The sequence below is a fragment of the Gossypium hirsutum genome, chromosome A09 (genome assembly GCF_007990345.1).
Source record: "Gossypium hirsutum isolate 1008001.06 chromosome A09, Gossypium_hirsutum_v2.1, whole genome shotgun sequence".
Lineage (NCBI taxonomy): Eukaryota > Viridiplantae > Streptophyta > Magnoliopsida > Malvales > Malvaceae > Gossypium > Gossypium hirsutum.
Window position 1 is genome coordinate 63,535,749 of NC_053432.1, and position 22,270 is coordinate 63,558,018.

Here is a 22,270-nt window from a genome sequence, read left to right on the forward strand (position 1 = left end):
TGTCCTAACTTACAGGATGTGATACTCCGATATCTCGAGATAATGAAATCTTTAAACAAATCGATTTTAGCTAATTCAAGAATTTTAAAATCATTATTAATAGAAAAGATCGTATTTCAAGTCCCTTCCCGATTTTTAATTTTCGACATTAAGACACTAACTAATCAATTCGGTACCAATTTTTTAGGCGTGTCAAGGGTGCTAATCCTTCCTCGCACGTAACCAACTCCCGAACTCATTCTCTCAAGTTTCGTAGACCAAAGGCCCTGTTTTAGTAAACTAAAATTGATTTATTAAAATAAAGGTGATCCGATCACACCTGATAAAAGATTGGTGGCGACTCCCGTTTTAATTTTCACTTTCAAACAAAGTCGATCCCTGTTTTCAAAAGAATGGTTTCGACATATATTATATATGATAATTAACAATTATTTTGATGTATTAAAAACCACAGCTTCTACATTATTTTCAAGGAATGTTGGACTTAAAAGAAAGCAATATCAACCATCAGACCGAAGTTTGTGTGATGTTTGGGACACTGTATAATGATCAATCCTCCTCTCCAATTGATAACATTTATGAAGACACATGATAAGATTTCGACACATATTAACAGACACAAATTAACCGCTATAACCATACAAAAAAGTCAAATTTTTTTAAAATATACAATTACATCTTATTATACGTTTTCAATAGTTGTAACATATTTTTTTTCACAAAACGGTCTTGACAGTTGGGCAACAGGAGCTTTCACCAAGGACAAAATCTAATAAAAATGTACAACCTACAAGATTAAAAGGAATATTATCAAATTTTAAATAAATTAAAAATAGTTTAAATATGATTATAATAAAATAAACATAGAACATTTCAAGATAAAATAAATATAGAACAATTTAGATTCTAATTATATAATAAAATAGAATACATAATTGTCTACCATAACTTTCTTCACTATCAAAAAAAGTATTCAAATCTTGACTGCAAAATATTTATCCGGATTAATGATACTAAAATAATGATTTTATATTTATAATTAAAAAATAAAAATTAGCCCCATGTAAACTAATTTCTTAGTGAAAAATAATGATTATAAGAAATATTTATTTAAAAAATAAGATATTTATAATTAAAAAAGTAAAGAAAATAATGAAAAGAGAGAATGACTAATATAAAAAAAGTTAAAAGACTAAAACTGAGATGGATAAATATATTTATGAAATATTCACATAAAAAATAAATGTAAATATAATTTTGATTGAAATGATGAAATGAAAATATTAAAAATTATGAAGTTTTGGGTTCAAATCTTATTATGTAATATATTTTTTTTAATTTTATATAAAAATATAAAAAGATAAAGAGGAATTATGTGATATTTAATAATTTTCTACTTGATACTTAACACCAACTCAATCAGTTATTTAATATAAAATATACATGCTGACAATCATATTTCAAAAGAAAAGTAAATTAAATTTTAAGTGATGTCTTGTTACAACCAAAAAGAAAAGAAGAAAATATGGCTTTGTTGACATAATTTTTTTTCGCCTATCCTTTTTACTAATTTAGCAATACAATTTTATAGTTATTTTTAATTAAAAACAACTTAATAATATTATCTACATTTGTCCTTATGCATTTTCAATTACTTATGAAAAAATTTTCTTTTTTTTTTATTTGTAAAATCTTACTTCTATAAATTAACAAAAACATCTTAGTACTTAACGTATAGCTTCAATTAATTAATTGATAATTTTATTATTATATTTAAATGTTAAACTAAAAAATGTTGAAAAACTATATTTTTTAATTTTAACTAAACATTAAAAATTAAAATTTTAAGTAATAGCTATTCAAAAAACTATATTTATTTTCAAATATCACATGTAAATTTAACTAAAATTTAAGTAATACATATTAAAATACTATTTTTTAAATATAAAAAATTTATTTAAGTATTTTTCTTATACATAATTTTCAAAATACCTAATTAGAATAAATAATAAATGTTAATATTATTTTAACATTGTTCTATCACCCCTTCAGGGACATCCTAAAAAATTGGAACATTGTTCTATTAAAATATAATATTTACATAATCTTATTCATAATTATACATATATAATTACAAAAAAGTAAATTAAATATTATCATAAAACATTTTATAATGCATAAATGAACTACATTAGTATATGCTAATGCTCATTTAAAAGTTTTACAATCAAAGTTTATAAATTTTAAATTAACATTATATGTTTATATAATAATTTTAAATAATGATTTTTTGTTTTTTCTCTTAAATTTTTAAATAATATATCATCATTATTTGGCTTTGAATATATTATCACAAATAATAATTAATTAAGTTTATTTTAAATATTAAGTTTTTCATTCTAAACGACTATGGATCATAATACAAATTACAAAGAATTTAAAAATATTATTTTGTAACTAGTTTTAAAAAATAAACATAAATTATTTTAATTAAATATGCAACCAAACTCGGAATAAGAAACTAATTTTACTATTAAATTGGTGTCACTTGATTAAACACTTATCCTTATTTGATATGTTTAATCAAAATTTGATCTTTTTTTTCTATTGAATTTGGTTTGTTTTTTAATAGTAGATGACACATTATTCTAATTTGATAAGTCTACCATAATCCATAATAATATTGTTTTTACTTTGTTATTATTTTACTAAGTGACTTCCTTATTTTAGAATTGATGTCATTAAGTTACACCAAATTCAGCCAGAAGCTTTATAGCAGTAGAAATAGATTAATAATGCATTAGAAGATTGGATTTTCTGTTTCAATCATATTCATACCTAATCATGGCAATGATCTCAGAAAGGGGAAAGAGAAAGGAGAAAGATAAAAAAGAAAAATAAGATACCTGGAGTGATCCTGAAGCAAAAGCTGATGAGAGATTCTATAATTGTTTCTTTTTCTTTTGTTCTTTTTATTGGATTGAGTAAGCACGGACGACCTCAATTACCGGTGCACGACACATTGGACACTTGGCTCCACTTTGGACCAATTCATTGCCACATTTAAAGCAAGCGCACATGTGCCCACATCTGTAATAATAATAATAATATGGCAGATACAGATATCATAACAAATGTTAAATAAGGCCTGAAATCTTATATGTAATTGGAGGACGAACTTCATGAGATTTACCTGTATAGTAGTGAATCGATATTGCCTTTGGAGCATATACAACAGAGCCCTTTCCTGACATTATCCCAATTGTGGGCATCCTTGGACGAGCTGTCATCAATCATCCCTGTGCAGCAGAATATCGTGATGGATAATGAACAAACCGGACAAGCAAATTATGTGTACAACTAACAAATTATAGTGTGAAAAAACATATTGTTAGGACATTAAAAATATAGTAGTAGCTTATACCCTGGTGCCAGAATCTTATTCCTCTTGATCCTCAAATGGGACTAATTAGGATAAGTAGTGCTGCTTGAGGGTTATAAAAGTAATCAAAGAGAAATAGTGCCACTTGTAAGAGACCAAGGAGAGATACAAAGAAGAGGGAATCACTTTCCGGGATAATCCCGAAGGCAGAATTACCCGATTGAGCAAATATGATAGGATAGAAGAAACAAACCTCGTGAACCAGCTGAACGGTTGAGGGCAGCAGAGACTTCTTGTCTTATTGATCGCTGTAAGTCGAGTTGCATTTCCATGCAGGCCCCAAGCATCCTCTGCATGCCATTCATCCTTTGCTGCAGTCTTGCCATGTCAAACCTCAAATCATTAATGATATCCCACTCCTGCACCAAATTAGCAACACGGTTCAATTAAAATGGAGACCAAATGAGTTAGATAGGTCAATCTGAATTCATCCATTCTGCAAGCTTGCTGAAACTTAAGTTCACCAACAAGGCATGATTATTATGAGATCACTACATTAGCAATATCAAGCAACAATTTTAAATTCAACAAACAAAATAAAAAGAAACAATATGGTACAAGAAATATTGGATTTTGACAATGAGAGCAGTGATTAAACCCCTTGTTTGGAACTCCAATGACCAGGGTTTGAACCCTGTTGGATCTCCCTCCCCAATTTGTAATGTACCAAATAAAAAAAAATCGGATTTGGTTAGAAAAATCTACTAACAAATTAGGAGAGGAGAGCGATCAACTTTTCAAAAGATAACCAGAACAGAAGAAAGTTGTGGGCAAGAAGAAGAGATGTACGTACAATTCCAAACTGCTGATGCACATCATGTGGAACCCAATTATAATGGTATGAATCCTGGTCCCAAAGTGGTCGCATATATGTCATCCTGGGTGAAGGAAGAGCAAGTGGAGGAACCTCGACATTCCCTTGACCCTCATTCCGGTCCATGGTATGCCATTCTATGTATTGTTCTACAGAAGCAGGAGTGTATGGCAACCTAGGTGAAGGAAGAGCAAGTGGAGGAACCTCAGCATCTCCCTGACCCTCACTCTGAGCCCTGCTTTGCTGTTCGACATCTTGTTCAACTGAAGCAGGAGTAGCAGATGTTTCATTTAGCTCCAAGTCAATATAGAGATAATTTCGCCTTTCCCTAAATGATTGCATCAACTGGTCAAGACTCTCACGGAAACCACTATGAAGAAGAGTTGAGACACTTCTCCTACAATATTAAAAATAGGTTGTATTAGTAAAACAACTGGTCAACACTCAGGTCTGAGTGTCACTGTGAGATACAGTTATGCGTCTAACAAGGGTATGTTTAGCTTTTTCTATATTTTCCTATGCATTTGTATGGTCTTTAGAGGAACATATCCCATACTGATGTCTGAATATGTATCAAAGACAGGTTTCGGATAGAGGTGCTTCAAGAAAAATGAGAAGTTAGAGCAAAGTAGAACCAACAGTTACAGAATTACACCTATCTAACAGTTCCCTGAGCTCCATACTCTCTACATTATCTTCAGGAAAATAAAATGCGTCTGCTCTCCCACCGGGTTCTTGACCATAAGACCATTGCAACCAATTCCGTGTTGTCTCAAGCAAGCTACCATCGTCATTCCCACCATCTTCATGGTGCATGCCAGAGGCTTCTTCATTATGACCATCCATCGATACATTATACTCAACACTAGCTTCCTGCCACACTGCGTCTTCATTTTCCTGATCATCCTCCTGCAGTTGTTCAACTTGAGAAGCAGATTCTTGCCCATCAATATATTGAACTAGATTCTGTTCTAAATTTTCTACGACATTAATTAACCCGAAGGTCCCACTCTCGCCATCTTGGGGAAAATGTTCATGAGATGCTTCACCAACTTCTTTTATGTTACAATGTTCTCGAGCTTCATTCTGTGAAGCTTCAAGGGATGACTCACTAGCATTAGTTTCTTTCCAGTCCCCATCCAGGACTTGTCCAGTAACATCTCCGCTTTGGTCCTGCCAACTTACATCTTCAACAACATCAGCCACTAAATCAGTTATACCATCCAAAACACTCTGGTTGTCAGTTTTCTTGTTCTCACGTTCAGATTGTCCATTTAAAATATCTATGACTTCATTTGAATCATCAACATGGTTTTGTTCTGTTCTGTTAGCCTTAGTGTCAGAGTTAGATGGTGTATCGCAATATTTACTGCTTGCAGGACTACAACCAGAATTATCCAATCTGGAGAAAAAACCTTCCCTGAAAAAAGGCACGGTTTGCAAAATGTTACTGCCAAATGGTGAAAATAACATCACATAAATCAGATGAACAAGGAATCGTAAACTTATTATCTAGTTCAATGATCATCTTTGTGAACTTCCTGCATCACGAATCAAAATGTCCTGACGTTGTCATTGATAAGGGACCTCTCACATGACAAGTAAATTTGAGTTTTTTGAGTCAAATCAATAGAAGCCGCATTATTTTAAGCTTCTGTGAAAACATCCAAACTAAATTAAAGGTCTAAAGTCCTTGTCTTAAACTCAAGAATCTAAATCCAGCTTTAGATTTTCATGAATAGTCAGGAGAAAATGGAAATAATAAGACTAGAACTACATTGCTTTGCTTGAGAAGCTGGCAGCACAACTTCCGCTTGCTTAAATTTTATCTCAAATTAAGTTCCATAAAAAAATGCTTACAGAAAAACGAGTGGAATTCTTTCAGTACCTTAGACCAGATACAGTCTGTTTTTGTCTTAATAGGCCTAATTCACTGGCTGCTATGGAGGTAGATTTGTCACCAGCAACCCTTCTGTCATTTCTCAAGAATCTACCTCTCAACAATGACTGCAAAAAGAAAACACGATATGGAAAAAAGGAATTACAGTAAAACCAGTCCACATTCAGTAATGTAAAAATCAAGATGATGGAACATTAAAGATAGGATCTTTATGCCCTTGATCTAAAGATACCAAGCTAAACTAAACTACGGTTGCTTTCAAATAAATCACACATACAGAAGATCCATAAATATTTTAAAAATTTTGACAGCCTTTAGTAGCCAATAACAACAGACATCTAATAGCCTAAGTCTTTTCAGAACTATAAATCTATGAACCATTTAATTTCCAGAACAAGCTACAAGCTAATTGCGGTAACATCAACAACCATAAGAAGATAAAAGGGCAAGCAGTTGTTGAAACAGTCATGCTAGTATTACTTTTTTCATTAAACATCTACTCTCGTTAGTATGATATATGGACTTTCTCTTTTCCATATACATCTCATAATTGCAAAGTAGCTACTTTCAAGAAATTTAAGGGGAAAGTATAACCAACACATCTAATACTGTTGTTATAACATGAAATACACTTAAAAGATGACTTTTAAGCTACTGGGGCAATTGAGGCAACTAGCAGTCCCATTGCATGAACAATATTAGCTTTGTGATTGACACCAGTCCAATAGCTCTCAAAATCAAGCAAAACAATTTCAGTTACCAACAAGAATCCATAAGACCAAACAACCAAGTTATAATCTACCTTACAGTGTTTTTCTTCTTCGTTTATGTTTGAAATTCTGGAAGAACATGCACAAAATGAAACGATATAAAGACAATAGCCAGCCACCAAAGAAAAAATGGCAATAGTTTTAAAGCATCTAGTATACCTGAATGCGTTTGCGATGGGCAAAATTTGATACAGCCCGAAGCTCCAGCAACCCCTGAACCTCTGTTTGCCTTTCTCCCGCAGCCTTTTTAAGCATATCAAGCAGCGCCTGTCTGCCACATAATTTCCGAATGCCCCTATGCACATGCTCAGTTCGGTCTTCATTCTGGTTAATCTCCAATCCATCAAGAACATGTTCAATATTGACACCAGCATCAGCTGCTTGCTCTTCTCTACTCTGAATACAAGCACCTCTCTGCTGACTGTTCATCTGCACACACTCCCTTATAGGTCTGATTCTCTCCTGCTCAGTTTCACCAAGCAACTGGGCCCTTGAACTGTTATTTTTACGGGAAACATTAGATGTACGTTCCCTACCACCACTGTTCATCCACTCCCGAAAGATTTGCCTTACCCTTTCCCTTTCAACTTCCCCCAAATCAGATGAGTGTTCACAATTAAAATTACTTGAATCCGCATTCCCACTCCGTGACCTGAATCGATCTTGGGACCATTGTCCAAACTCATTCACACTCGTGCTCATATCCTCTGGAACAACAATATGTTCATCATTTTGGCTGTCAGAATCCGTCATCGAGAGGTCATCAGTCCTTTTTTGGAGCATTCTTTTATTTCCTCTCTCTTGAGCGTGACTCACCACATGCTCATCCTCTAGTTCCCGCCACATCTGCAAGATTGAGGATGCCCGGGTGCTACCACTTTCCCGCCTTCTTGACCTTGATGGTTGAGACTGAGACTCTCTTGGAAAAGAATTTTCGAGCACAGAAACATTGTGTAGACCAGCAATAGCCATACTGCTGCAATGTCTAAACTACCAAACTCTTTGTACCCACTACTTTAAATGCTTGGAAGGATAATCAATACTTCCATAAACACCTAAATCTAGAAAATCTCGTCCTCATTGACCTTAATCAGCATTTGCATCAACACTATCAATCTTCAGAGCAAACACACACATAAAGAACAACTAGGAATCTTAGTTTTTCTTTTCCTAACTTATTTTCATAAAACAATTGTAACACTCTTGATACTCATTCAACTTCCTCAATGTCACGTCTCACCTAGATAAAATAAGGAAGAAAATAGAATTAAAGAAAGCATAAACTATTTACAACAAACTCCACCAAACACGATAAGAAACTATAATCTTAATTGACGTACTGGAAAAAAATAATCCCTTGTTTGGCCACTGAGAAAATGTAGAAAGATAATAATAAAAATCCAAATCTCAATTTTAACAGTCTCACGCCAAAAAAATAAAAATACAGGCGAGCAGACACACACGCATACACACAAATTAACCTTTTCCAATTTCTTAGAAATTCAAATCTAATGTTCTCTTCTTCTTCTTTTTTTCCCAAAATTCTCAGCAACCAAACAGGAAAAGTAACATTGCCAAACTACATTAAAAAAAAAACTGAAGATCCGAACAACAACAAAACACAATACACGCCACCAATTAAAGAGCGAAAAAAGAAAAAAAAACGCACCGTAGAAGCTTGAGCTCTTTGATTTTCGAAGGAAACGAAATCCAAAGAGAGACAGAAAGAGAAAGAACTGGAGAGAAATAGAGGGAAGAAGAGATTTTTTTGTGAATAATAGGAGAAAAATGGGGACACGTAAATATTTTTATTTTTAATTGGCTATTTTTGTTAACGGACCCTTATGGTCCGTTTATAGTGGGGCTAATTATGAAAGATTCCAAATTTTGGATTTAACATTTTATGAATTTGGAATTTCTTTTCGCCGTTTGGGGTTGAAATTTCAAAATAAAGGTCTGGGAAGGGTAATTGCGGAATTTCAACTAGCGAGGGGGAAATGAGGATGACCGGTAATTTCGCGGCGATAACGGCAATTCAAACACCCTACTTCTTTTAAAGGGTTTTGTTATCCAGTTCTTTTTCTAATTACATATGATAATTTTAGATATAATTTAATTATTTTATAAAAATAATTTAAATATTTTTAAATGCAAACTCAATTAAATAATAATAAAAATTATCATAACAACATTTTTGTCTTTTTATATTTTTATATAAAATCTATAAAATTGGTTGTAACTAATGTCTCAATTTTTTTATATAAATATATTTACTCACAACATGAGTGTTCTTATGATGAGATTAAAAACACACACTTATATTTTAAATATGTTTTTACGGGCATATGCATGTGATAAAATTTCTATATTAATAATATTATTGATTGAGTTGATGTTACAAGTTCGACACTAACTTAAGATTGATGACAACACCATGATAAACAATTGTAGTGCATTTAGTTTTCTTAATACGATATATTTGCAAGTTTAAATTTCATTTTCCCCACCATTTTTTTTAAGATCGTACATATTTAATGTATTATTATTAATCAGTTTTAAACCATACATTTTATTATTTATTGTATGTTATTTTTAAACACGCATATTTATTCTAAATACATGATTTCCACACATATTCAAAAAAATATCATTTTAAATTTAACTAGAATTTGTGATTATTTAAATAAATCCTTAATTTTTTTTATCTAAATGAATCCTTTTTTTAATCTATACTCATAAAAGCCCTTAATTTTAATTACTTGGCATTATTTGATGACAAGTAATTTAAATTAATAAATTACATGGAAATTAATTGTTGATTTGGCTGGACAGATAAGTAAAAATAATATTTTTTTATTTTTTTCTTATTTTATTTTAAAATAAATTTTATTATGGTTGAAGAAAATCATTAAATTAAATTTTATTATATGCAGCATATATGATGACCAGCCAAAATGTTAAATATATGGTAAGAATATTTGTATGTGAATGACAGAAGTGATAGTTTTCAAGTTGATCTTGAGATGCTATCTCTTGTTATTATAGAAGACTATGTTGGAGAATTGGGGTGTGTTGATAAGCCATTTATTTATCTTAGCATACCTACCGTGGCCTGCACCTACAGTTTCATGTTGGTTAATGATGATTCTACGTAACTGATTTGATAAATGTTTTGGTTAAATGTGGCATTGTAGATCTGTATTATTGATGTTCCTGAGTTGTTGGATGACAACCCTTTAGTCCCTAGAGGTGAAAACTAAGGAGGCGATGTCGATGGTTGAAAAAATGAGTCTGGCAAGGCAGATATTGACGTTAACAATGTTGAAATTGAACTTGTGAGGCATGAAGATAGTGTAAATATTTTCGAAAATATTGGTGAGAGAGTATGAGGATGATGATGAAGAATATGATATGCAAGTAGAACAAAATCAGGAGATGCTTTATCATTTGATGTTGAGTTTTTTAGTGAAAATTAAGATGAGGAGATTCGAGGAATAAAAAAAAAGAACCAATACAAACAGTTAAAAAGTTACACAGGAGATGATTTTGAGGACTTTAATTCTCCAAATGTTATCGTGAATAATGATATTGAAACTGACAAATTCAAAGGTCTTTTGAGGGTTAGTAACAGTGTTGTGAATGAAGTTTTTAGTAAAGATTTTGTGATTGAGTACATTAAATTTAGCAATAGTTGGATGGCTATTAATGTAATTAGACTCGATCAGGAGAATTATGAGTTACAGGAATTTCAAACATTAAGGTTCTAAGAGGTTAATTTTAGACTATGCATATTATGTTTTAATTCCATGTTTTTCTATGTTGAATGTGTGAAACTAACATCGTTTCCATAATTGTATTATCGAATGTAGCTAAAGACAAAATTGGAACCATGAGAGACAAAGGGAAGCAAAAGGCGATCACTGAGTGACGACTTTAGTTTGTGCTAGCATAATTTATTTTCCTTACATAAATTTATTAAGTATCTAGGCTTAAGAAATTACTATGATAACTTGATGATATATGTATATATGGGATGTTACTTGGATATAATGGCTTCAAAGTGATTTATATGATATTATGATATGGAACGATGTTGGTTGAACTGTTATGATGGAAATATATGAATGATGCACGTTATGATGTTATACAATCTTTAAAATGTCCTATTAACAGTGGCAAACATAATTTGAGTATAGTTTGCATGTCAATTACGGTCTATTATGTGTGTGGAGTCTTGTGGAGGGATATGATTCGATGCCTTCGAGCTCTATACTTATGTATACCTTGGTATGTTTGATGGTTATGCATTTATGAGCCTATTGGTGTATTGGATGGACATGCTCTTACAACTTCACTGATGTGCAGGATGGGTACATTGTAACACCCCGAACTCGAGACCGTCGCCGGAGTCGAACACGAGGTGTTAACAAACTTCAAACCACTTATTAAAAATTTCCCAGACAAGACGCCAATCTGTGTACTAGTCGCTTTAAAAATCATATCTTGAGTTCTGAAACTCGAAATCCAGTTCCGTAAATTTTCCCCGGAACTAGACTCGTATATCTATATGGTAGAATTTTTGTAGATTTTTTTGGTCGGGCCAATTGGTACAGTTTATTAGTTAAAGTCGTCCCTGTTCCTGGGTTCGACTACTCTGACCTTTGTGCATTACGACTTAGATATCTCCTTTTACAGAGCTTCAATACTTATGCCATTTGTTTCTAATGAAACTAGACTCAAAAGGGAATCTATACATATAAGGCATGACTTCTAATTGTCTCTGATTAATTTATGGCGAATCTCTAAAGTCGGAACAGGGGATCCAGAAATCGCTCTGGTCCTGTTTCACAAGGGTTTAATTATCTCCTAACATACAGCTCATATGGTCGTTTCGTTTCTTCCATATGAAAATAGACTCATCGAGCTTCGATTACATAATTTATTCATTATTTAATTCCATTCCTACTATTTTTTTTTATTTTTCAATCTCACATCACTGCTGCTGCCAGCATCTGTTACTAAAGCAACTATGCCTATTTCGTGATATCTCCTTGATCTAACTAATAATTCATCATGCATATCACAAATTATGATCATGACTAGCCATGCCAAAGGCTAATCATTGACAAACATCTCCCTATTACACTATTGCCATATCATGAATTTTAACACCAAAATTAATCAACCATGACATATGGCATAAAAATCGATTAGGCCTCAACTATTATTCAACCAAAACCGAATTGGCCCCAATATCAGTCATGACCACATTATAAAACCCATTTACTACGTTTTATAACTAAGTATCATAGGACCCAAAGTCCAAATTAACATTTATGCCATTTTCGCATGGCTGAAAGTTTACATACCAAAGTTCAAACACAACATAATAGCCTATACATGCCGAAATGTTCTCCTAAACCGACTAAGAAGAAAGTACCAAAACTTGCTAGCTGGTGTGATGACTTCGATGACGGCCCGATCACGCAAAAAGAGACGAGTCCAAGAAACCTAAAATAGGTGACAAGGAAACACCGAGTGAGTATATAACTCAGTAAGTCATAAGCAATGCACTACCATCCATTAATAACATTATCACAAGAGGAAACAAAATGGAACGAGGCTAGTTACTCCATCCATACCGAACCATGCCATAGTTCCTTAGACCTATCGGTTCAATCTCATACCAAGTCATGCATTCACATTCCATATACTAATCAATAGGATATTTGAGGCATTTTCATACATCATTTTATTTTCGTTACAATCATACAACTAAACGACCTTTCACCTATTCCACGATAAATCTTATGTACGTGACTTCAATTATAATTGTCACATAGGTTCAAACTTACCAAGCTCAACTCCAAATATAAACATAGCGCCTATTAGCCATGAACTCAAGGTACTTACCCGATCCGCTGTCCGTGATCAACTCAATAATGTCGCACACTTAGTGTCCATAGTGATTCAAAAATATATATTAAGTCCGCACACTCAGTGCTATATAATCAACTCGCACACTTAGTGCTATATAATCAAACTCGCACACTTAGTGCTGTACAATTTAAACCCGTACACTTAGTGCCAATCTCATGATCATAAATGTTTATACCCGCACACTTAGTGCCGAAATCAACAACTCAATACATCTCACCTCTTTTCTTTTCATTCAACACTTTCATCACGACATGCATACATGTATATAAATTTATCATTCCATTCGGCATAATTACATAGACATTATGTCTATTTAGATCAATACAAATATATGCTTGGTGACTTACCTTATGTTGGGGAAAACGATTCCAACTCGGCTACTCGATGTTCTTTCCTTTGCCCTTGCTTGCCTCTCCACCTTTAACTTCTTGAGCTAAATCAATAAATTAACTAGTTTAACCGTCTTGCTAAATATTTATATCAAAATATTAATGATTTCATAGCATAGGAGACACATGGCCAATTCTTATCTTTCTACCCCATGCTTTTGAACTATTTGGTTAACAACCATATACTATCACCCTATTGTCGATAATCCAATCAAGGATAGTATCACAATTGTGTACACCCATATAGCCGAATGTGCAAGATTAAATTCAACATCACCTATATACTTAATTAGATGGCCGAATATACCAAATTAAACTCAACATTAAATGTCACAAGAACCCTAATCTAATTTGCAAATTGCTTGGCCAAAGACTCACAAGTGCCTTATCTATAACCTATTCGGCCTTACTACTTAAACTTAGCCTTTCATACACTTATATCTAATGTCATAGAGATGCCAAATCCTTAAGTGTTCCAACATCTAACTTACTCAATTCAACACATCGAACAACATTTATACCGATTTTGCTAGCACACAAGCCTTTGGCCGAATGTCATTAACCTCTAGTCACCTAAATTTTTATTCTTTAAAACTCATCCAACACTACATTCGGCACCTCCAACCTATAATTTAGATATTCTCAAGTTCATTCACAAGTACATTTATATGACACATGTAGCATTAACATTTTTCAACATGAATCTATAACATGACCGAATACTCATGCACATACATACATAAAGAGAACTCAAATAACACCCAAAAATCTCCTTTCCAAAGTGCATATATACCCATACATACGGCAACTTCCATTCTTATCTCCCAACAATGAATTCATGAATTTAGCTATGGGTTAACTAGACTATACACTTATCAACTTAATCTCAACATCAATTAGAATAAAATCACAATGCATACCTTTCCTTTGAACTAGCCATGGCCGAATGCCTTGGTTTCTTTTTTTTCAATCTTTCCTTTCTCAATTTCGGCAATGAAGGAGATGAAAGATGAGCCTTCCTTCCTCTTTGTTTTCTTTACTTTATTTCACTAATATTATTTTTTCTCACATAATGCCATTTCTTATTTTAATAACTAATTAAACATATATATTTGCCCATCAACACCCATCTTGGCCGGCCACTATAAAGAAAATTGGGCAATTTGACATGCAAGTCCACCCTTGTGTTGACATGCACTAATAAACCATTTAAAATTAGTCTATCATATTTCACCATGTCTCATATTGATCCCTATTTAATAATTTCTCATGCAATTGGCAAAATTAGGGAATGAAACGTCCACATATGCATGTACACACATAATAAGCATAGAATATAACAATTAATTATTTTTACGACTCGGTTTTGTGGTCCCGAAACCACTTTCCGACTAGGGTCACATTAGGGCTGTCACATACTTGCTCTTAAACTCTTGATATACACCACAAAAGTTTGTGTACAATGTTTTAGATTTAGCATTAACAAGGCGTTCTTTGGTTATCTATTCAATCTCAGGCTTAATCACTCTTCCATCTTCAGTGTCCATTATAGGTGGCTCCCATCCTGTGAGGATTGAATATCAAGCTTTTTCGCCAATAGATTTTGTACAGGCCAATTTTGGGCCACCCCTAAAACCCAATAACTAAACCTACTCAAAACCAATACCCATCTCATCCTAAACTAAGCCTAAACAACTAAACCCGAAGCCCAACTACCCTAGCCCAATAACCTAAACTCAACATTCAGAAACCCTAATTCCACTAACCTTAGCCACCTACCCTCCCCCACTTTCCACTTGCGCCGCAGCCTCTCCCACTTGCCCACCAACCTTCTGACACCAGCACTGGCCACCTGCTCCACCGTGCCCATCCCCTGCAAGATGAAAGGAAGCACGCGAACAGTAAATTTAGAAAAAAATAATAATGTAGCTAATAGGGCTATATAAAAAGCCGAATGAAACACTGTAAAGGGGGCTAGATTGAGCAGTTTCACAAACAAGAGATAATACATATAACATATCTTCAAATACAAAAATAGTGATTCTAGATCGAATAACACAAAAAATATAGCAGAGAATCAAAAGCAAGAACAAAAGAATACAGGAACAATACAAGGTGATTGCCATCATTTTCTTTTTTTTTTCTTTCGAAATTTTTCTATTTCTTTCTTTTTTCGTTCTTTCATTTTATTTCTCCTCTCTTTTTATACACACATATATATATATTATAAAAAAAAAGTTACCTCTTGAACTTCCGCGGTGGCCGGCGACGGTGGCGCACGGCGGAGGAACGGCACATGAAGCTCACCGGAAACCCTAGGACGGAGGGAGGGTGGAGGGAGGGTTGAGAGAGAGAGAGCTTTCTTTTTTTTTCAGAAACAAGAAGAAAATGAAGTTTTTTAGAATTTTTTTTACTTTTATAGACAAAAGAAACGGCGCTGTTTTGATGTGTGGGTTCAGAGGGCCAAAACGACGTCGTTTTGGCCTCTGACCCGAGACCCGACCCAAGGAAGCCTAGGATCCGCGTATTTTTGGACCAAGGGTCTATTTGCGCCCTTGGTCCTTCCGCTTTTCTGAGACTTTACAATTAAATCTTTTATGTTTCACAATTTGGCCCTATCATTTGCAGCGACTTCCAATTTAGCCCCTAGCAATGCGCATCGTTTTAAAAGATTGGGGTTATTACACTTTTGGCCCCCCGAGGTTACATGCGTGTTCAAGGTGATCCTCTTGTTTGCCTTTATTTTAATTTTGACTCTAAAACTTTGCTATTGATTCTATTTAGTCCTTTTTATTTATTTTCGTTTCTTCATTAAATATTAGTATTATTTTATCATTATTATTATTTTATATATTAATGTATATCGTTTTTATGTATGTATACATGTATATCTATATAATGCTAATTTTAGTTATTTGAAATTTCATGTTATTTTTATTATTATTATAATATCATATTCTTAATAGTGATGCATATTTTAGTGTACAAGTATGCACGTTCTTTTTATATATATATGTAGTATGATCGTACCTATTATTATTCTGTTTATTATTTTCATTATTATAATAGTGTATATTTTGGTTATATATATGTATTATAGTATTTTTGTTATGATACAATGCTTTCGTGTTTTAACATCATTACTATTATAATCATTAACCCTAGTATATGTTTTGTTACGTACGTATATATTATATGTATTTTATATATTATGTATATTATTTTTTTATACACATTCCGTATGTATTAAAATATCCTATTACCCATGTATATATTATTATTACGTTTATTTATTCTTATTATATTTATTATTAGTATGTATGTTTTATTCTACATATATATCTTTATACATAATATTATTTTCACATATTGTTATGTTTACTATTATATCTATTATTTTCATTATTATTACTCGTCATTTATTTTAATATTATTATGTAGATATATACTTTTTGACATTGTATTTTCATCTATATTTTGTATATACTTCGAATATTATATAGTATGTTTTCCAATACTATCGTTATTTATATATATATTTTACATATATACTCTTAATTATCCGTGTATGTATATTCGTTGTATTCTCATTGTATTCTCCTGTATGATACTATTGTTACATTTAATATCACGCGCATTGTCATTTTTTTTAAATATCATTGTTGTATGTATTATGTGCCATTATGTGTTCCCAACTATTATCTTTCGTTTTCCGTCCGTTCTTGTATATTTCTCCATTGTTCATTATTTTAAAATATTTATTCATGTTTTTATTAATTTCAATACGTAAGGCAATATATCGATTTAACACCATGTCGTCGATTTCATCGCTATGTTTGGTGAACATCAATCGACTCGTGTTAGGACGGTATACCCTCTCAAAAAAAAGGAAATCAAAAATTGAAAGTTTTCGTCTTTTGAATCGGATCACGATTGAATATTACTTTGAACTCATATTTTGAAAATCAAGACAACACTTGTTTATGAGATACCAATTTTTGAGCGTCGCGAGGGTGCTAATACCTTCCTCGCGCGTAATCGACTCCCGAACCCTAATTTTTCTCTGGCTTTTAACGTAGACCTTAACTCGGCCTTTTCCTCGTTTTTAAAAAGAAATCTAATAGGTGTCCGATCACACCTAGAAAAAAGGATCGGTGGCGACTCCCGGTTTATTTTAAATCAAATTTCAATTTCCAAGTTTTTAATCGCCACAATTAGCGACCGACCCCAAACCAAAATTTTTACGTCGCTACAGCTAGCGACTCCACTAGGGACAAAACTTGCGAGTCGAGTCGAATTAAACACGTTTTGTCAAAATTTTCAAATTTTTTTGTTCAAAGTAAATATTTGGTCGTGATCCGAAAGTCTCGTTTTCAAAATTCATGCATTTGTATCGTGTTGTAAATATTTCTTCTATCTTGTTATTTGGTTGTTTTTCAGTTTTCAATTTTTATGGCTTTAATTTTGCTTTAGTTTCTTTAAGTAAAACGTAAAGGTTTATGAGTTTTTCCCCACACACCGTGCACTTGCATTTTCGCATAACATGAGTTCTCTACTCGGGCTCCGTCCGTTTAAGTGAAAGTAAACGCTACGCCTTCGTGAGTTAACTCGTCCTTCCGCACAGGCTAGTGAATACTTTCGGGTTACATATGACTTATGCTTTCGTGAGTTAACTTGTCCCTCCGCATAGGCATAAGTAAATGTAATCCCTCGAATTGAACTCGTGAGCCTGTGATAGGTTATGACCGAGGCTTCGTGCTGATCTTAGCAGATGATAGTACGAGCAATTCGAGTACCTGTCTAGAACCGAGACTGCATATAACGAACCATACGAGCTATCCAATTAGAGCCATGCCGAACCTCTGTCCGCTTATAGTCACCAAAATAAGTACACGGGGAAAATGCCTTTTGCCTTTCATTTACACTGTTTATGCAAAATAATTGGATTGGGTAGTTTAATTTGTTTTTCAAATTATATTTGTTGTGTTTACTAACCAAGTTTGTTTGTTTTTATTTTTATTTTCATCATGCATCATAGGCATCATATTAGGAAGGTGTTGATTAAAAGTTGGTTGCCAAAAAACGGGTTTCTGATGGAGGAGTCAATTACACAAATAACCGAGAAAAATGCCGTGGTTCGGGACTGGTCTCTAAAAACTCAGAGAGAAAAGGGGGATAGTCTAGTGGAAGGGTGTGTCGCCAATTTGCCCGAACATATAATTGTAAATGTTCGCCAAAATAACTTTGAGGATTTGGTTCGAATTTGGAATCAGTGGGATTCAGACACTAGAGACATTTTCACTGAGAGGTATGGAGATATAGCTTACCTAATCACCATCCGTGTAGACGAACAGTTGATTCAAGCCATGGTTCGGTTCTGGGACCCAGCTTATCAGTGTTTCACCTTCAATCAAGAAGACATGACTCCAACCATAGAAGAGTATGCTGCTTTACTCCGCATCGACAATGTACAATTCGGCAAAATATATGTGAAGGAGCCTAAGCCGATGACCTTCAAGAAAAAGTTAGTGAGACTGACAGACATGACTGATGCATGGGCTAAAAAATAGATAAAGAAGAAGAATGAAACCATTTGCATTCCATGGTCCTCCCTACGAGATTTGGCTCTGAACCATCCCGACATGCTGAAAAGGGTAAATCTATTCGCTTTGGCCATTTATGGTTTGGTCATTTTCCCAAAAGTTCTCGGACATCTCAAAGTTGCAGTAGTTGATTTCTTCGAAAGGTTAAAACAAGGAATCAACCCTGTCCCGACCATCCTAGCCGAGACCTTCAGGTCCCTGAGTAGTTGTCGAAGAAAAGGGGAGAGACGATTTATCGGATGCGCGCAGTTGCTCAATGTTTGGATTTTGAGTCACTTCTGGAAGGTAGAGCGCACTCCGTTCCATATGTTTTCTAAAACATTCTCCCCGCTAGAAGCTTACCTCAAGAAAGAATGGCCGAAGGAAGTCACCGAGCAACATTGGGTATCAGTTTTTCAGAATCTTCGCGCCGAGAATATAACATGGAGAGCACCCTGGATCCGTCCTTCAGTTCTGCTATACAAATGTGGAAGCCAAGATTGGGTACCTTTACTCGGGTTATGAGGAGGAGTTGGATATGTTCCGCTATTAGTCCAAAGGCAATTTTCTTCGCGACAATTCCTCCCCGCAACTGGAGGATTAGCACAGTTCGAGTTCGCTTTCGCGGGTGAAGGATATATGAAGAGAGTCCGAGACACTGCAAAGTATTGGAAGGAAATTCATTTCATGGAATTAGCTTTGTATGCTGATACCCTTACCCAAGATTACGACATATGGAGGAAGCAACGGGTAAATAGTCAGCAAATCTCATCAACAAACTACACCATCCAGAATCCTTTCTCGGAGGAAACGCCGTCTGAGCTAGAAATGGCAAGACAAGAATTCGAACGAGAAAAGGCCAAGATGTCTCGGGACCTTAGTGCCCTTCAAGAAGAAAACTATCAACTGAAGATTGAAGTTCAGGTTGAAAGGTCCAGAACTGAAAAAGTACAAAGAGAAGCCGAGATTGTGAGAAACGACTTAAGGGACCTTCATTTGGAAAACAAGAAATTAAGAAACACTATAAAGAATAGCGGGTTGGGCAAGTTGACAGCAGAATGGAAGGAAGAAATTAGCAATATCAAGGGAGGAATGGAGTTTTGGAAGGGAAAAAGCAAAGAAAGAGGAGGAAAAGGCTGCGCGCGCTGTGATAGAGTTAAGAAGGAAGAACGCCGAGTATGAAATAGTGACTGCAGAATTGGCGAATAGTCAGTCTGAACATCAAGAATTAAAAAGGAAAACACGAGATCTAGAAAATATGCTGCAATCTCGTCAACAACAATTAGATAACCTCCTGAAGGCTCTAGAAGAAAAGAGTGAGCAGTACGATAGGGACATTCACGCGTATGAAGGAACTCTCAAAGAAAAAGAAATGCAACTTGACTTCTTGATCAATGAAATTCGCAAAGCAGCTATGCAAGTTGTTCAATTATCAGATGAAGCCGAAGTTCTCAGTTGCCAATTCCCTCCGAGCCAAAGATCGAGCATATCAGAGTTTTTAGAGCAAGTAAAGAAACAAGGCAATGTGGCTAGGAAATTTGTGTAACCGTTGGAAAAATGAAAACTTTGTGTAATAGACTATGTTGATAAATGAAATGCCTAAATATGGGGCTATCTTGAAATCAACACCAAATTCTTGCATGTTTACTCATAACTAACATTTATGCATCATTTATTCTTTGGACATTCATCCATTCATATACTCAGTCATTCATTCATCGCGTGTACATATCACCATAATCATCCACCGAAACTAAAGAACCGTATAATCCGCAGTTGCAAGATTTCAAATCTGGAACCACGCCATTCCTATAAAACGCGCCGACAAGCTAGAGTAATGGAAGCTGGATTCAATGAGAGAATTGAAAGGATGGAAAGAGCTCAAAAGGAATTACAAGAGCAACTGGCCAAATCGCAACAAGAGACGAGAGACCTAATGGTGAGATCTCGAGAGGAATCACTCGAGCAAAGAGATCAGATGGCTAAAATGATGGAGATGATGACAACTTTGGTCAAAGGAAAAATGCAGAACCCCGATGTTATGGAACCTCAGTCAAGAATTCACCACGATCAGGATCCACTCTATCCCCCGGGATTCACTCCACCGCCCGCATATACAACACAAGGAGGGTATACTCAAAAGGAACCCACTGGCTTGGAACATCGACCTATGCCACCTGCTCCACCCACTAATTTGGGGCAAGGAATATTCGCGTCGAACCCAGGGGCTAGTCCTGCTGATCCACTAGTTCCAGATCTGGATGACCCAGCAGAGGTAGCCAAGTTGAAATTGGATAACCATGACGCAAAATATAGGAGTCTAGAGGAAAGACTCAAAGCAATAGAAGGCACTGAAGTCTTCTCCGCACTAGGTGCCAAGGAACTCAGTTTGGTACATGATCTAATTTTGCCCCCGAAGTTCAAAGTGCCTGATTTTGAGAAGTATGATGGGACAAGGTGCCCAAAAGCACATCTCATTATGTTCTGTCGGAAAATGACCGGTTATGTGAACGAGGATAAACTACTCATACATTGCTTTCAAGATAGTCTAACAGGGTCAGCTCTTCGGTGGTACAATCAACTTAGTAGAGAAAAGATTCGATCTTGGAAGGACTTGGCGTCAGCATTTTGCGATCAGTACAAGCATGTATCGGATATGGTGCCAGACCGTATGACCTTGCAAATGATGGAGAAAAAGCCATCAGAGACTTTTAGACAGTATGCGCAGAAATAGAGAGACGTCTCAGCTCAAGTGGAACCTCCACTAACAAAAACGGAGATAACCATTCTCTTTATCAATACTTTAAAGGTATCGTTTTATGACAAATTAGTGGGAAGTGCCACGAAAGATTTCGCGGATATTGTAATATCCGGTGAACTCATAGAGAATGCCGTCAAGAGCGGTAGAATGGAAGGATCAGAAGGCTCAAGAAAAGCAGCACCCTTAAGGAAGAAAGAGCCAGAAGCCCACATGGTGGGAACTGGGAGTCGTTACATTCCCAATTCGTATCCTAACTAACCCAGACCTCGAAATTATCCACCCCTGAATTTCTATTATCCCCCTCAAACCCCTTACTACCAAGCACCACATCCGTCCTACCCCGTATACGCCACGAACAACCAAAGACCCGTCACCACTTTCCCACAAAACACGGTACCCGCCCAAAACCAACCCAGAAACGAACCAAGACCAGCAAGGCATAATCCCGAGAGACCGCAATTTACCCCCATCCCTGTGTCGTATGGGGAATTGTACCCAAAACTTTTAGAAAAACAGCTAATTTCTCCCCATTACATGGCACCCCTTAAACCTCCCAAAGTGGTACGATCCAAACGCTAGTTGTGCATACCACGCAGGGAACCAAGGGCACTCTACTGAGAACTGTCTCGCTTTCAAAAGGAGATTTCAAGGACTCATTGACGCGGGTATCCT

The 22,270-nt window shown here is 34.8% G+C and overlaps 1 protein-coding gene across 2 annotated transcripts; it reads right to left on the minus strand.

The window, feature by feature from the left end:
• Positions 1–543: 543 nt before the first annotated feature.
• On the minus strand, positions 544–8,760 carry LOC107889083 (uncharacterized). 2 transcript variants are annotated; one of them, XM_041076411.1, is made up of 10 exons: positions 8,596–8,758; positions 7,086–8,166; positions 6,959–6,995; positions 6,145–6,263; positions 4,912–5,676; positions 4,236–4,653; positions 3,636–3,801; positions 3,194–3,299; positions 2,907–3,090; positions 544–787 (listed from the first exon to the last, which is right to left on the minus strand). In XM_041076411.1, the coding sequence occupies exons 2-9, from the start codon at positions 7,298–7,300 to the stop codon at positions 2,973–2,975; spliced, it is 1,944 nt and encodes a 647-aa protein (XP_040932345.1). In that variant the 5' UTR covers positions 7,301–8,166; positions 8,596–8,758; the 3' UTR covers positions 544–787; positions 2,907–2,972. The 2 variants fall into 2 exon arrangements, with proteins under 2 accessions (XP_040932345.1, XP_016668874.1); XM_016813385.2 differs by lacking the exon at positions 6,959–6,995 and having other exon boundaries at positions 8,596–8,760.
• Between the last annotated feature and the right edge of the window lie 13,510 nt (positions 8,761–22,270).

Coding starts and splice junctions, on each gene's coding strand:
- LOC107889083 (XM_016813385.2), bottom strand. CDS start 7,898: ATGGCTATTGCTGGTCTACACAATGTTTCTGTGCTCGAAAATTCTTTT. Junction 3,802..4,235: donor TGCATCAGCAGTTTGGAATT/GTACGTACATCT, acceptor AATTTGGTGCAG/GAGTGGGATATCATTAATGA. Junction 3,300..3,635: donor CCGTTCAGCTGGTTCACGAG/GTTTGTTTCTTC, acceptor TCTGCTGCACAG/GGATGATTGATGACAGCTCG.